At 31.6% G+C, this 16,314-nt stretch overlaps 1 protein-coding gene across 3 annotated transcripts in view; it reads left to right on the top strand.

Moving 5' to 3' along the window:
• LOC141538122 (uncharacterized) overlaps positions 1-15,292 on the top strand; it is a 44,303-nt gene extending 29,011 nt beyond the window's left edge. For 2 of the 3 annotated variants that reach the window (XM_074259453.1, XM_074259454.1), the window contains exons 2-12: positions 7,055-7,408; positions 7,562-7,777; positions 8,712-8,840; positions 8,954-9,082; positions 9,173-9,598; positions 10,307-10,408; positions 10,564-10,974; positions 11,097-11,674; positions 11,741-11,936; positions 12,001-13,303; positions 14,503-15,292. In XM_074259453.1, coding sequence (XP_074115554.1) covers positions 7,094-7,408; positions 7,562-7,777; positions 8,712-8,840; positions 8,954-9,082; positions 9,173-9,598; positions 10,307-10,408; positions 10,564-10,974; positions 11,097-11,674; positions 11,741-11,936; positions 12,001-13,303; positions 14,503-14,726 — 4,029 coding nt within the window. In that variant the 5' untranslated portion in view covers positions 7,055-7,093 and the 3' untranslated portion in view covers positions 14,727-15,292. The remainder of the gene's footprint in view (positions 1-7,054; positions 7,409-7,561; positions 7,778-8,711; positions 8,841-8,953; positions 9,083-9,172; positions 9,599-10,306; positions 10,409-10,563; positions 10,975-11,096; positions 11,675-11,740; positions 11,937-12,000; positions 13,304-14,502) is intronic. The other variant, XM_074259455.1, reaches the window with a different exon arrangement.
• Positions 15,293-16,314: the final 1,022 nt, after the last annotated feature.

Genomic DNA, 16,314 nt, shown 5'->3' on the forward strand with positions numbered 1-16,314 from the left:
AAAAAAAAAAAAAAAAAATATTTTTCTACATTTACATAAAGCATATAATACGTAACATACGACATAAGAGGATTTAGCAGGTTGACAAAATTTTCTCAGAGAATTACAGACGAGAGTTGAGTAGAGATCTTGTCATACAAAACGTTCTCCGTCATCGTTATTTATATCATCGCTAAGCGTTAGTATATCGCCACATGGCCACTCGCCTAAATCTTTAGCTAGTGCTCAACCCATATATACATACAGTTCCTATGTAAGCCTTCGAGTATTAAGCACATAAGCACACAAACACACTCTCTGAGGTTCTGCACTTTGAATTACGAATTGCAGTAATCCTTCTTCCCTTCGCCGCCATTTTACCGGCGCTTTGGTATTAACCTCAATTTAATCGCTTGAGGTTTTAGAATATTTATTTTGAGTTTCTATTACGTGCTAATTGTCTATTTAGACAATTTGCACATATTTATTATTATTAATAATAATGTTTAATATTAATTTATAAATTAATGAAAAAAATTAACATTTATTAGTAACGGTAATAAAGTAAAACAAAAAAAAATTTATTGCAGCTTAATATTCCACTCTTATAATTTAGATGAAAAATATGAAAATGTAACATCTAAGCAAACTATTCGTAACGTGATTGGTCAAATATATCATAAGCATGAAAATATATGCAAATGCTAAACTCATGCGCGCGCTTGCGCGCGCAAATTTGCATTCTTGTATTGTTTTATGACTAAAGATTTAATTAATTTATTTATTTACACTGACTGCAAAAATTTAAACGCGGTTAAGATTATATTGTGCAAATGAAAATGTAAACAACTGAAATATAGCGTTGCCAAATTACTAACAGCTGACTTATAAGAGTCAAATTAATTTTTGTATTTTACTATTTTTTTTTTTATTTGAAATTTCAACGATTAATACCTTATATACTATTAAGGTAAAGGACCCCCTTAATTAAATTTTTACTACCCTTTTACTCTATTATACATAAAACATTTAATTTTTTTTATTATTTACATAAAAAATTACTATTTTTTTCTAAATTTCTTTAAAAAAACTATCTGAAAAAAAAAAAAAAAAAAAAACCTCAAAATGTATCAATAACATTTTTTCCATTCCAAATATCTATTATATTTAATATACTTTTTAATTTTTTCTTCCAAAATTTTTTTTTTTTTAAAAGCCTTATTACCTCGCGGTATTTTATAAATTTTTGTTTACATCTATAATGATGGCAACAGTAATTTCTTTTATCACAAAGTGGGCGGCAAAAGTCGGTCTCATTTTAATTAAGCTCTCTTCGCTGTTGATCCGATTACTTTCATAGACTCATTATGATTATTATTATTATAAATACTAACTATACTTTCAAAGAAACATTATATTTACCACGCAATTCAAGATCCAGTAATAAAAGTAACACAAAGCTGAATTTATTTGTGTTGCAATTTTTTTATTTTTCCATGAATTCACTGTTAAATTATTTGTTACCTAAAAAAAAAAAAAATTTTTTTTTTTTTTTTTTTTTAGTACTTAAAATTTATCCGACTGGAGTTGAGAGTCCAAACTCTTTGCGAAAAAAGTTCAGGGCAAGAGCCAAAAGGTAGATGAAAGAGAATGTGGCAAAAAGTGAAGAAAATCTTTTTAGTAGTATAGTACTAAGTTTTTTCCTGAAAATTTAAACATTAATATTTAAAAAAAAAAAAAAAAAAAAAAAAATAGAAGGTGAGATTTCTTGTTTATTTTTTGTGTTAATCAGAAAATCTACTTAAGCGATAAGGGAGCAAGAAAATAAAAGAGGCTTACATTTTTTAACGAAGTACTGTGACCACAAGTTGTAGAGTTACACAATGAAACCCTTTGATGGAGTTTCACGGCTGGAGGCACAATTATTGTCGTTATCGCGTTACGGAATGCTCGAGGGTCTCTCGAGCCGGATAGCTGCCAATTTTACCCCTTTAGTCAATCAATAAGTCGTAAACGTGCTTCACTACAGATTATTTAATAATTAGGATTTAGTATTGTTTTGACACGGAAAAAAAAAAAAAAAAAAAACATTCAAGAAAAATATTGACGGGTTGAAGAAATAATTACTAACTTAATATTATAAGAAAAAATTTTAAAAATAATTTAATAAATTAATTACAAGAAATTTTGTTTATAACTCAATTTTAAAGCTCTATAAATTTACAAATAAAATTTTTTATATAGCTACTCAAAGGATGGAAAATTTATCCAACTGCCGGATGAACAAAAATTAATTTTAATTAAACAAAACAATATTAAGCTCCAATTTTTAATATTTCACTTCTCATAAGGCAGATGAAGAGATTAAAAACTAAATTTACTTATTAAAATGATTTTTAAAATTTATTTTTAAATTTTAAAGTCGATAATTGCTATTTTTTTTATAAAAAAATGATTTATAATTTTTTATAATTATTTATAATTTTTAGTGACTTATCATTAAAATTTTAAAATAATTTATGAAAAGACAAAGACGATAACTTTTAAAAAAATAAATTATTCCTGTCCCATATCTTTTTAAAAGCACATTCAATTTTTCCACTCGTGATATTTTTACTTTGATGCTAACAATATCCGTAAAAGTTTTTGAATAATAAGTAAGAAATCAGATTTGCGTCGAAGGGAAGAATAAAAAGGGACAATTTGAATTCTTGAAGCATTTTCTTAGCATCAAAGACATGGAAATTTAGATAGCTTGCTACTCGCTAGACCGAATCACTTGGAATTAACTGGAACTTACAGGTCTTCATCGATCGGTGAAATCAATCCCTCTAAAAAATTTCGTTGGTAATCACGACATGGGATGCACCGTAAAAAAAATAAATAATAGTTTAAAAAAACTAAAAACACGCTTTTTATAGAAAACCGAACTAAAAAAATAGAAAATAAGTTTTAATAAATTTAAATTAAGAATAGTGTTAAAAATTTCAATAAATGTAATTAATAATAGTGTAAATAAAAAAAAAAAAAATGTATTTTATTTTAAAAAAAGCGTGGGATGCATGGGTCAATAGATATAAATATTCTATCGACAGATATGAGTAGAGTGATTATCATTTTTAGAATATTTTAAAAAGCACCCCACGCTTTTTTTAAAATAAAATACATTTTTTTTTTTATTTACACTATTATTAATTACATCTATTGAAATTTTAAATAAATTCTTAATTTTAATTTATTAAAACTTATTTTCTATTTTTTTAGTTCGGTTTTCTATAAAAAGCGTGTTTTTTACTTTTTTTTAAGCTATTATTTATTTTCTACTTTTTAGTTTGGTTTATTTATAATAGCTTGTTTTTTTAATTTTAAACTATTATTTGGCAACTAACTTACCAGCATGCACTTTGTTAATATTAGATAAATCATTTAAAGATAATGGTTAGAAAATTAAAATTTCTGCCTTATCGACTATAGATAAGAATTGTATAAATTAACAAAAATCTTATTTTGCAAATTGAAAAATGAAATAATTTTATCAAATTAGTGTATTGTCATCGGTCCTCGATAAATCTACAAAGTTTGAACGAAATCTGGCCGTTTAAAGTGCGTCAAAATCGCGCCCAAAGAAGTCGATTACAAACATACAAACATATAAGTGAAGCTAATAAAAAGCGTGTAAAAATATTGAATTTTTTTGAAAGATAAATATTAAAAATTCGTATAAAAATATTTTTCATTTATGATCCGGATTGTTGGGGGATTACCAGGCGATAAAACACGATAAAACTAGTTAATCTGAGTGTTGCTGTCTCTATGGGATTCTCTGGTGCATAATAAAACAAAAAGTACCTTCATTTACGTACGTGTAATACCAGCACGGGAAAAAAAGTTAAAAGATTAAGAAAACCGGCATGATGTCTGCAGTACAAGCCGCGGCTAAGTAATCTTGTATCATACCGGTAATTACCGTGTCTAGAAAGGCTAATTAGAGATGCACGCGAGTTAAATTGCAGCTCATCGATCTTTTCCATGCCCTTCTTTCACGTAATTTCTCAATAACAATTACGTATTATTTATTACTTTTATGCGCTATTAATATTTGTAATCCTAAGAAAAGTTGCAACATTGTTTGTCACTCCGGCGCCCACTCGTCGAAAATTGTTTTCCGGTTTCGGTATATGTCGTGGGCATTGAGCATTGTTGCTCATCACAATGTATAAAAGTCTCCTGTAATTGTTTACCCAATGAATTGACAATTGTGGTGGTAATGAGGAGGATGATACTTTTTTTTATTATAATTTTCATCATCATTATTATTATTTTGTATATTGAGAAGCGAATTATTGCTTACCGGTTTTATTGATTAGTTACAGTAGTTCGGTGAGTGTAATTATAATTTCCGTTTTTTTGTTGTTACTTTTCATATTTTTAACGTTCCTCCTTTTGTTGTTTTTGTATTGTTATTTCTCACTTTCTATTCTCATCTTTAATCATTTTTTTTGTTTCTTTTCCTGTTTTTGTTCCTTCTCCTGTAATTAGGATTTTTTCCCTACTCCTATTTTTAATGTTCCTTTTCCTACTGCTGATATTCTCTTTCTTTTTCCTTTTATCGTTACTCCTATTTACAATACAGTTCCTTTTTTTTTAATATTTCATTTCCTATTCTTGTTGTTCCTCTTCCTATTATTACTGTTCCTCTTAATATTGATATTTTTCTCTTAATATAATTGTTACTTCTCCTATTTTTCCTTATTTTTCCCGCCATTTCTTCCCACATCATTATTTCTTGTTCTATCATTTTTCTTCCTATGGTAGTTGTTCCACTTCCTATTGTTACTATTCCTGTTCCTATAATTGTTCATACCCTCTTGTCCTCTTGCCTTCTCTATTTATTTTTGTTCCATTACTTTTCTTCTGTTAAATAAGTTCTTTTTGCTCCTATTTTTAGTGTTCCACTTTATATTGCGGTTCCTTTTTCCTTTTTTTGGTTATTGACTATTCCTAATGTTCCACTTTTATTCTTGTTCTGTGTTTTATTATTAATTTCCCTTTCTAGTTGATATTGTTCTCTTTCTTTTCCTTTTCTTTTGTAAATACTTCTTTTGCTATTCATGTTGTTCCTTTTCCTATTATTAGTGTTCCGTTTGATGTTTTTTTTCTTAATGCTATTGTTCCTTTTTTTTTGCTGTTCCTATTTTATTCTGTGAAATAAATTCTTTATTTGTTTCTATTGTTATTGTTCCATTTCATCTTACGGTTCTCTTTTTCTTTTGTTGTTTATTTCCTATTACTTATGTTCCACTCCTATTGTTGTTCCTTGTCATTGTTAATGGTTTTTCTCCTATAAAAAATATTCCTTTCCCTATAGATTTATTTCTTGTTCTCTTGTTCTTTTTCCTTTTACTTTTATTGTTGTTCCATTCCTATTTTTTGTTGTTCCATTCCTATTTTTTGCTGTTTCTTTTTTTTGCTCCTATTTTTAGTGTTCCACTTCATATTGGGGTTCTTTCTTTCTTCTATCATTTATTTCCTATTATTAATGTTCCACTTTTATTATTGTTCCTTGTCATATTGTTAATGGTTCCTCTCCTATTAACAATGTTCCGTTCCTTACAGATTTTTTTCTTGTCTTGTTCTTTTTCCTTTTACTTTTATTGTTGTTCCATTCCTTTTGTTGTTCTACCATTCCTTTCTTTTTTGTTGTCCCTATTTCTTCTATTAAATAAATTTTTTTTGCTCCTATTTTTAATGTTCCACTTCAAATTGGGGTTCCTTCTTCCTTCTGTCGTTTATTTCCTATTACTAATGTTACACTTCTATTGTTGTTCCTTGTCATATAATTAATGTTCCTTCTCCTACTATCAATGTTCCTTTCCCTACAGTTTTTTTCATCCAATTACTGTTCTCTTACCTTTTCCATTTATTATTTTTCTATTTTATTGTATTGTCTCTTTTTCTCCTATTATAAACATTTTACTTCTTATTAATACATATTTTCTATTTTATCGTTAACGTTCTTTTTCCTATTATTTTTTTTTCCATTATTAATATTTCTGTTCCTTTCCTTTTTCCTATTATTCCCTTTCCTAGTATATTACTCATCTCCTTGCCATTATTGCAATCTAAAATTTCCAAAAACGCAAACTACCAATCTTCCGTTTCTTAAAATAACTTTTTTAAATACCTAGATTCAATTATACAACATGCATTTAAAAGAAAGTACAGTATAATCACACAATACCCTCATTATGATTGTGATTGTGATGAATGACGGGTCAACAGAGTTATTTGACGATGCAGGAGTGTCTTATATTACTCTCCTGTGTTCATTATAATTTATACTGATAATGATAATGATGATCTGAGTTTTATTGTTGGCATAAAATAACTTTCAGTTATTTGTACCACGTGGTTGCCTCCGTTAAACGGTATTTAGTTTTGTCTACACTGAATTGTGATTGGTATCAAATATAAACGGTGAATAAACTGGAACAATTGACGTTTAAGGTCTGATAGGTCGAAATAAATTTTTTTACGCGATTAACAATTGCTTTGTATTTTTTATAAGGTTTCAGAGGACTTAAATAAATTTAATATCACTGAAAATTTATTTATAAATGATAGAAAAATTTATTGAGAATATTTTTTAATTTTTGTTCCGAAAAAAAAAAAAAAAAAAAAAAAAATGAATTTTTTTATAAATTAATTTAAATATTATTTTGACTCATAAATTACGCTCGAACCTCTTTAATAACAACTAATTTAAAAAATAACTATTATTTAGGACATACAAATAATTATTATTTATTATATAGTTATTTTGAAATTAATAGACAATGCCAATAAAAATATTTTCAAATTTCACCGTGCGATGGCGTTAGTTTAAATGACGTCACTAGCGTTTGAATTTAGATTCTAAAAAATAAATTTTTAATTAAAAAATTACCCGAAAAATTATTTAAAAAAAATTTTTCATTTAATTTTTTTTTTAGCTTTAATTAAAGTTAAAAAAAATTAAATCAAAGCAAATGCAAGTTCTCTATTTATAAATTCAATAATTTTTTTTTAATTGCAGCTAAAATCATTATGGTATGAACTGGATGATCACAAAACCATGAAGCTCCTCGTGCTCGCGTTTATAATTCCCCTGGCGCTTGGTTTGACATTTCAAGAAGACGACCTGGTGTTTGACGACGTGAGCGATGATTCTCAGCCGATATCGTCAGCGTCACCTTTAATTAATCAGCCACCCGAGCTTCATCAACCTCAGCCTCCTCAATTACAATCTCACCCCTCAACGGGCTCGAAAATAATCGAGAGCACCAGCCAAAGCCCCTTTCCAGAGGCTAATGTAACCACCACCGTCGGGCATGTTTTCAGATTCAAAGTACCGAAGCACGCCTTCGGTGGGAGCGTAAATCACTACGAGGTAAGTGGTTATTGTTTCTCGGGCTCGATTTGGCGATCAGCCAGCTGGGTCGGGGATATTTTTCCGATCTGTATGACCTGGAAAATATTCCGCCTACTCGATATAAAAATATATAGAAATAAATAATGAAGAATAAACAATAAATGTCTCCAGATACGGATAAATGTCTCCAACAACAAGCCGTTGCCTCACTGGCTGTTCTACGATGAGGCAACGACCACTCTGCTGGGTGTGCCCGCTAAAAAAGATGTAGGCCAGCATCATTTATCCATAAAGGCTTATTATACGTACGGAGATGTCGTTGAGAGTTTATTTACTATCAAGGTCCTTCCGGAAAAAACTGACGAAGTTAAACATAAAGATGGAAAGGTATGGAGCTATTTTTGTTGTTAGTAGATTTTATAAAAATCTAACTACATGGCGAAAAGAACATAGGGATTTTTCCTATTTTTGCATTGGAAAAATTCCTATGTTGGCATAGCAATTTTTCCAATGTTAATATAGGAATTTTTCCAATGTTAACATGGGAATTTTTTCTTTATTAACATGATAGAAATATCCATGTGATATAAGAAAAATTCATTTATCACTAAAATTTTTGTAACTTAATTTAATAATTACAAATTTACATAACAATTTTCTCATTCGAGCAATTTCAGATAATTTGAAAGTAAAACAGTGATATACAGTCGGTTTTTGATAAAAAAATTCGAGGAAATTATTTTCAAATTTTGCTTTACATTTCGAAAAAATTAAAATTCCAGCAGATTATGGACGGTGTGGCTTAAATTGCCATAACTTTTTCAAAAATTGACTTATCGGAAAAATTTGGGACTATTGGAAAAATTCCTATGTCAACATAGGAATTTTTCCTCTGCAAAAATAGGGAAAATGCCTATTTTTATTCGCCGTGTACTTCATTGGGTGGTACAATTTTTTTTTTAACTTCAAATGATATACCGTTTTTTTTTTTTACTGATTATTTGGCTTACGGTTTAGTACCTTTTTGATGAAAAAAATAGCATCTATCGACTATTCTCGACATGTCAACTTTTAAATCAACAAAAATATTATTGTTTTGATTTTAAATTGAAAATACTTACAGAAATCAATTGCTGTATCATTGAATAATTAAAAATGCGCATGTTACTCATAATAAATATACGGATTTTCTATTACAACAGTTCGAAAAGTCTGTTCAAGTACTGGGTAGTTTACTTTATTAATTTTTTCTCTTTAAAGGTAAAATTGTAAAAAAAATTCACGAAGAGCTTGCTTGTAATTAAATAAATAATTTTTTCAGACTCATTGCCGAGACTCAGAAGAACAAACACTTATGTCAATTCTCCTAGACGTCAAGTTTGATGACCTGAAACCTGTTAAGAAAGTCAACGCCATTGAAAAACTCGCCAGCAATCTTGGATTACACGTTGTGAGTATCAATAAACTAAAAAATCACTTCGAAAGTTAGACACTTGTCCAGAAAATATTCCAAATTTTTTTTTATCTATAAAATGACTATTAAATCAAATAAACTAATTACAGAGCGCATTTTCCATGCACGGACGCAGTTCCAAAGAAGAAAGTGCATCAGAAGACTCCCGAGTAATTCTCACCGGGCCAGGTAACGTGAAACGCCGTAAAGAAAAGCACTCTACGTCAATCCAATGGCAGGTGAGACTAGTTGACACACTTTTCCAGCCTATCGAGCCTCCATAACTTTCATCAGTCCTTTAATCAATCAATCAATCAATTCCTGTCTAGGTCGGCTGCGACGGACACCTGTGGAAGCACCAAGCCGAGCTGGTCAAGCAGATAAAGAAGCAAGCAAAAGACAAAACCCTGGCGAAAGTCATCCAGCTGCCGGTGTTCCTCTGGAGGGTCAAAACTTTCTCCAACGACCTGATCCGCAGCCGCAGAGAAGCTGGGTCTGGAGACTACGGCAGGAACAGCAACCGCAATCACAACAATAATCATCGTGGTAACAGCAATAATAATAACAATGATAACGATGATGACTACGACGACGATAACTACGACTACGACGAGTCTTATGATGAGGATCGCGATGATCGTGATGATCTAGAGAATGAACCAATTACTACTTTGCCTCCCAGGCCGATTGAGTCTGTTGAAGAGTCACATCCTCATAGGCATCATCATGGACAAGATACTTCTATTAGTATCAAGGTTGGTTTCATTTTTTTGTTGCAAGCCATTCCTGGAATTTTCCGATTTTTTCGAGGAAATCTTTCAAGGGGGTTCTTTACTAATTAAATAATGCTGTAAAGCGGGAAAGAATATTTTCTTAATGTGAGTTTATAGAATATGCAAGAAAAAAATTCAGATAACTCAGACTGGGATTCGAACCCAGAACTTTCCAAATACATATCGGCTACTCTACCATTTGAGCCACCTGGTCTATACTAAATTTCTCTTTCGCTTATTCTATGTACATTAATCCACACATTTTAGCTGGAATTAAAAAAAAAATTATTGAATTTATAAATAGAGAATTTGCTTGAGCTGTGATTTAATTTTTTTCTTTAATTAAAGTTATAAAAAGAATTAAATGGAAAATTTTTTAAAAATAATTTTTCGGGTAATTTTTGAATTAAAAATTTATTTTTTAGAATCTAAATTAAAACGCTAGTGACGTCATTTAGAGTAACGCCATCGCACGACGAAATTTGAAAATATTTTTATTGGCATTGTCTATTAATTTCAAAATAACTATATAATGAATTGAAAAAAATAATTAAAATCTTGACTAAAGTTATTTCTAAAAATAGAATTTTTGAGACCAATAAACTGTCACAAAAAGTTGATGCATAGAATTAAAAAAAAATTTTTTTGATTCTCATTTTTTCTTTGAATTTAAACAATTTTAATTTATAGGCTGAAGAAGAAATCGACGAGCACGACATAATCCAGATTATCGACCGTAAATTCCCAGAATCTAGTCCATCGACTTCAACCCCCACTCCAACTTCCAGATCGGTAAGTAGTTATCTTCATTTCCTTCCTATAAAATAAGCTTGACAGCACTCGATAGATTGCTTAGAGACAAACAAAAAAATGGTGGATAGAGAATAAATGAATAAAATAAATAAATTGTAACTAACATGGCATAAACATCGCAACTAACCTTGTAGACAACCGAGCAAACAAGTACAACACTAAGTACCCCACAAGAAGAAACACCTACAACACCAGCACCACCAACAGTCAGTACAGTAACAGTGAAAACAGAGCCTGAGGAAGATGCCACCACGGATATTAACGATATTATCTCTGAAAACAACAACAACAACAACAACAACAACAACAACAACAACAACAACAACAACAACAACAATAACAGTAAACAACCAACATTGGAAGAAACCGAATTCGACACCGAAACAGACACCGATTCTGAAACCACAGCAGTACCTTCGACATTCCTCACCACATTGCCCACCTCGAGCACCATTTCAGCGAGCACCGAGGAGATCAAAGCCACAACCACTGCGCCATCTACAACAGCTGCTACTGTATTCGCTGCTAACGATACTATCGACGAGGTAACGGCTTGCTATGCTTCGCCTTGTAATTAACATTCAGTCAATCCATTACATCAATTTAATCCAATTATTGCTTGCAATTTGATTAAATAATCATAAATAACTCTTAAAATTACTTCCAGGACTTTGAATTCACCGAAAACGCCTCTGAATACCCGATAGTCCTTACAGAAATCACTCCGCTCACGACCACTCCGTCCGCCGGCACAGACACGACTGAGCTTCAGACTTCCCCCACTCCCGTCTCTACTTCTCCCGCCACGAGTACCGAGTCCCCCACTAAGCCTATGACTGCGCAGCCTAGCAGTACGACTAGCCCCACTCCTGCTACTCCTTCTACCACTTTTACCCCCTCTACAACTACTACTACCACTACCACTACCACTACTACTCCAATCCCCACCACCACTACTACAGTTCCCCCTCCTACAACCGTGGCAACCACAACCGAAGAAGTTTCGACTACCGAAAAAGTTGTGTATCGAGTTCGAAACTACCCGCCCAGACAAGACAGAAGGCTGGAGAAGATCCGTGTAACTGCGGGCAAGCCTTTGAGCTATTTCATTCCCGCAAATACATTCAGCGATATTGAAGATGGAGATACCAGGAACTTGAAATTAAGTTTGTTCCTAAAGGGCAGTTCTCTGAAGAACACACACTGGTTGCAATTCAATCAGCAAACACAGGAGGTTTACGGATTGTAAGTGAATCTTTAGTCAGAAAGTTGATAATCTTTGGACTGTTTAATTAAATATTCAAATTCCAGGCCTTTGAACGAGCATGTATCCGTCTGGAACTACGACCTTGTCGCTGCAGACCGGGAAGGGCTCAATGTGTCAGATCGGCTTGACATATATGTCCAGCAACACAAGCTGACACACTCAGCTAACCATGACTTCAGCATCTATTTGAGGATTGACAAGCGATCCCGCTTTCCAACATCAGTAGACTGGGAATTGAAGGTTAGAACTTGAAAAAATTATTAAGCGAAAACTTGCGAACATAAGTTCTTATTTTTTTTTCCAGATCATCCAAGCTTTGGCGCAGTTGTACGGCGACAAGGATCCAAGCAGCATCACTGTAAGAACCATCCAAATCAGCGAAGACCAGGCAGTCTTCACCTGGACCAACGACACAGTGCCTCCAAGCTCAGAGTGTCCTAAGGACGCGATCAACCGTCTGTACCACGTGCTGGTAGCTTCTAACGACGGAGATCCAAGCTCTCTGCTGCAGCACCACCTGGGTCCAGAGATCCGGGTGAAGCGGGTCGCCTTCCAAGGACACGGCCAGTGCGAGTATGCCTTCTCGAAGAAGCCCCAGGCTCCAGAAGTCTCCACCCAGGAGCCGAAAGCCAACGACCCGCCGATGCCCAGGAACCAGGTTGACCATCTCACGGCCCAGATTGGCCAACTGCTGATCTTCCGAGTTCCTGAAGACACTTTCTACGACCCAGAAGATGGTCCCACGCGGCACTTGAGGCTGTCCTTGCTCCACGGTGATCGCAGCGCGATTTCGCCCGACGAGTGGCTCCAGTTCGATGTCAACAACCAGGAGTTCTACGGAGTTCCGATGAAGACCGACCCCCGACGAAGGGAGTATCAACTAATTGCAGTGGACAAAGAAGGCGCTGCTGCTACTGACAACTTGGTGCTTGAAGTCAAGCCTGCGGAAGTTTCCAAGGCCAGTGCTGAGTTCACTATCAAGCTAGGCGTTGACTATGACGCTTTTATAACTTCTGCGATGATGAAGAAGAACTTCATTCTGAGACTTCGCGACCTGTTTGGGGACAAGAACACCGACGCAATTTCTCTGATGACCATCACTCAGGTCGGACATAAGAACACCATGATCACTTGGAGGAATACGACCTTGCCGACGGAGTATTGTCCGAATAAAGAAATACAAAGGCTCAGTGAAGTTTTGTTTGTCAAGCCGGATAATAAGGAGTTGACTAATAGGATTGAGAGGATTATGGGTATGGAGTTCCCTGTTGACCAGTTGACCCTTACTCCCATGGGAATTTGCTTGGGAGAGTTTACTAGGGTACATTCTCATGATGGTGGGGATGATGATGAGGAACGAGGGGGAAGAAGAGGATCTGGAGCACGTGGTGGCGCTGATAATGATGATTATCTGATTACCTTTGTCCTTCCGGCGATTATTATTGCGGCTATGCTGGTACTCGCTGGAATTATCGCGTGTATTTTGTATAGGAGGAAGAGGAGTGGCAAGATGAGTGTCAGCGAACATGCTGATGAGAGACAGAGCTTCAGGAGTAAAGGGATTCCAGTGATTTTTCAGGATGAGCTTGAAGAAAAACTTGAACCAGGTTATTATTATTTATTAATGGAAAATTTTAGAAAAAAAATAGAAAATTCCATTATCAATAGAATTTTTATTAATAGCCCTTAAATGTATTGGAATTTCATAACTAATGGAAATTTCAATTTTTTAATTGAAGCAACTACCTATTATCGATAGAACATTCCATTATTAATAGAATTATTATTAATAGTCCATTATAAATGGAATTATTATTAATAGTCCATTAATCTAATAGAATTTAATAATTAATAAAAATTTCCACTTTTTTAGTACAATAATTACTGTTATTAATAGAAAATTATATTGTGAAGATTCTATTAATAGTCTTCCATTGAAATTTTACTAAGAATAAAAAATTCTATTAGTCTATTAAAATTCCATTATCAATAGAATTTTTATTAATAACCCATTAATGTATTAGAATTTTATAGTTAATGGAAATTTCAATTTTTAAATAAAGTAATTACTATTATTAATAGAACATTCCATTGATGCATTAAGATTCTATCAATAGAGTATTCTATTAAAATTCTATTGTTAATAGAACATTATTTTACTCCATAAAAATTCCATTATCAAAAAAAATTTTGATTAAAAATTGATATTCTATTATTAATAGAAAATTCCATTAGTCTATTAAAATTTAATTACTAATGGAAATTCTTATTTGTCTATTGATTCTTTATTAATAATGGAATTATCGTTAATAGTCAATCTATTAATCTATTAATTTCTTAAAAGTTTATGATTGTTAAAAATTTCAATTTCTTCGTTAAAATCATTGATATTATTAATTCTATTATTAAAAGAAGATTCCATTAGTCTATTAAAATTTAATTATTAACAGAAAATTTTATAAATCCATTGATTTTCTATTGATAATGGAATTAATATCAATAGTCCATTAATTTGTTCAAAAATTATGTTATAAATTAATATTTCTTTACTAAAAATATTATTATTATTATTAATTTCTATTACTAATAGAAAATTCCATTAGTCCATTAAAATTCCATTATTAATAGAAAATTCTATTAATTGATAATATTTCTTTACTAAAAACATTATTATTATTAATTTCTATTACTAATAGAAAATTCCATTATTCCATTAAAATTCCATTATTAATAGAAAAATTTTTTTTTTCACAAAAATTCTCAAAATTTTTTTATTTTTATTTTAATTAATATTAATTTTTTTCAGGTGACAAAGCCCCAGTAATTCTCAAAGAAGAAAAGCCTCCATTACCACCACCAGAGTACCTTCGTGCAAACGATGGCGCTGACCAGCCAATGTTATCTCAAGAAAATTCCGAAGAACCTTATCAACCTCCACCGCCATTCGCCCGAACATCAGATACAACCCGTCAAAACAGACCAAAACCCACGCCGACATACAGAAAACCACCTCCTTACGTGCCTCCCTAACAAAATTATGAGCTGCACTCGTCAACGCGGCGTTACATGACCGCCATGTTGGGCGAACCGACAGCATCTACCGCAGAACTCCGTGAGCAAATATTTCATCGAATACAAGGCCATAGTTCGAGATTTCGCGACTAATTATTTATCATTAATTGATTAATTATTAATTATTATGGTCACGTGTTGCCTAATTGAATTATGTTTTTATTTTAAAATGAATCTCACTATCAATTAACCTCCTTAATCATTAATCAGTGCCATTTACAAGCAATAAAAACGCCTAATTAACGATTAATCAATCGGATATTTCCGATTTTTTATCACGAGTGTTAATTAACTAATTATTTAATGATTAATTGTTTATTAACACTTAAATTATTAATTGATCCTCAGAAATCACTGCCAGATACTGTTTTTTTTTTTTTACTTAATTAATTTTATAAAATTTTTAATGTTCGATATTAGACTGCAAATTAATTGATTAGTAATTAAATTTTTAATTACAATTAATAGCATTTATTTTAATCATCGCACAAAATTATTAAAAAAACAAGTTACCATGCCAAAAATCCGCTAATTATTTTTAAAAATATCAATAATTGCCAAGTTTTTGAACACTTTAAGACCATCTGGATAATTACACTAACTGATCCCGAGTAATTATATCTAATTAAGATAATTGCCAGTAATGATCAATTAATAAGTCTGCTGATGTGTTATTAATAAATAAGTTGACAAATAATTTTAATATGAGGTTACATCTGCGTCTATTATTACAAATAATAATAATAACATTAATATACATATACCAGTAATAAATTATCATTCATTAATCATAACGCGACACATTTATTGCGCAATTCATTTAAATGTCAAGTACTTTATTAGACTACCTCATGTTTGTTACTTAAAATTTTTTAATACCCAATTTTAAGTCGATTAAGGCCATTAATCATCGATTAATCGACGAAAAATTTCGTGAGTATTTTTTTGTCCAGCTAGATGGATTTTTTATTAAATTCCCTGGAGAATGAGTACCCACACGTCATATTATGAAAATTAATGATTAATCGTTATTAATTGATTAATTAATTAATCGATAACCATTAATCATAGAAATTTTTGAAAAACATTTTTGAATTCCTGATAAAATTTTGCGGGGAATTGATGTGTAGTACAATAAAATTTGGGAAAGTGATTAATAGCTTGTTAATGATTAATGGATGATTAATCGGTTATTTAGCAATTAATCATCAACATTTTTTAACACATCTACGAAATTCTGTTGAAGAATTCTAAAATTTGATTGTTAGAGATGATTAATGACAAATCATTGATTATCAACAATTAATTAATTGATTAATCGGTCGATTAATGGTTAAAATTTGAGTAAAAAAATTTTCTCAAGTATTCATTGGAGTCCTCGTAATAATATGCGTCGAAAAATGACCCAAATTTATGAATCTCGAGTAGGTGATTAATGATTAATTAATCATTAATCGATTAATCGACCACTTAACTCCTCCGAATATAGCGATGCAGGTACTTAAATTAAAGGGGATTCGACGCGCGATCCGAATAAGATAATGAA

The sequence above is a fragment of the Cotesia typhae genome, unplaced genomic scaffold (genome assembly GCF_013202065.1).
Source record: "Cotesia typhae breed Kobodo isofemale line unplaced genomic scaffold, CoteBio_Ctyphae contig_20, whole genome shotgun sequence".
NCBI lineage: Eukaryota > Metazoa > Arthropoda > Insecta > Hymenoptera > Braconidae > Cotesia > Cotesia typhae.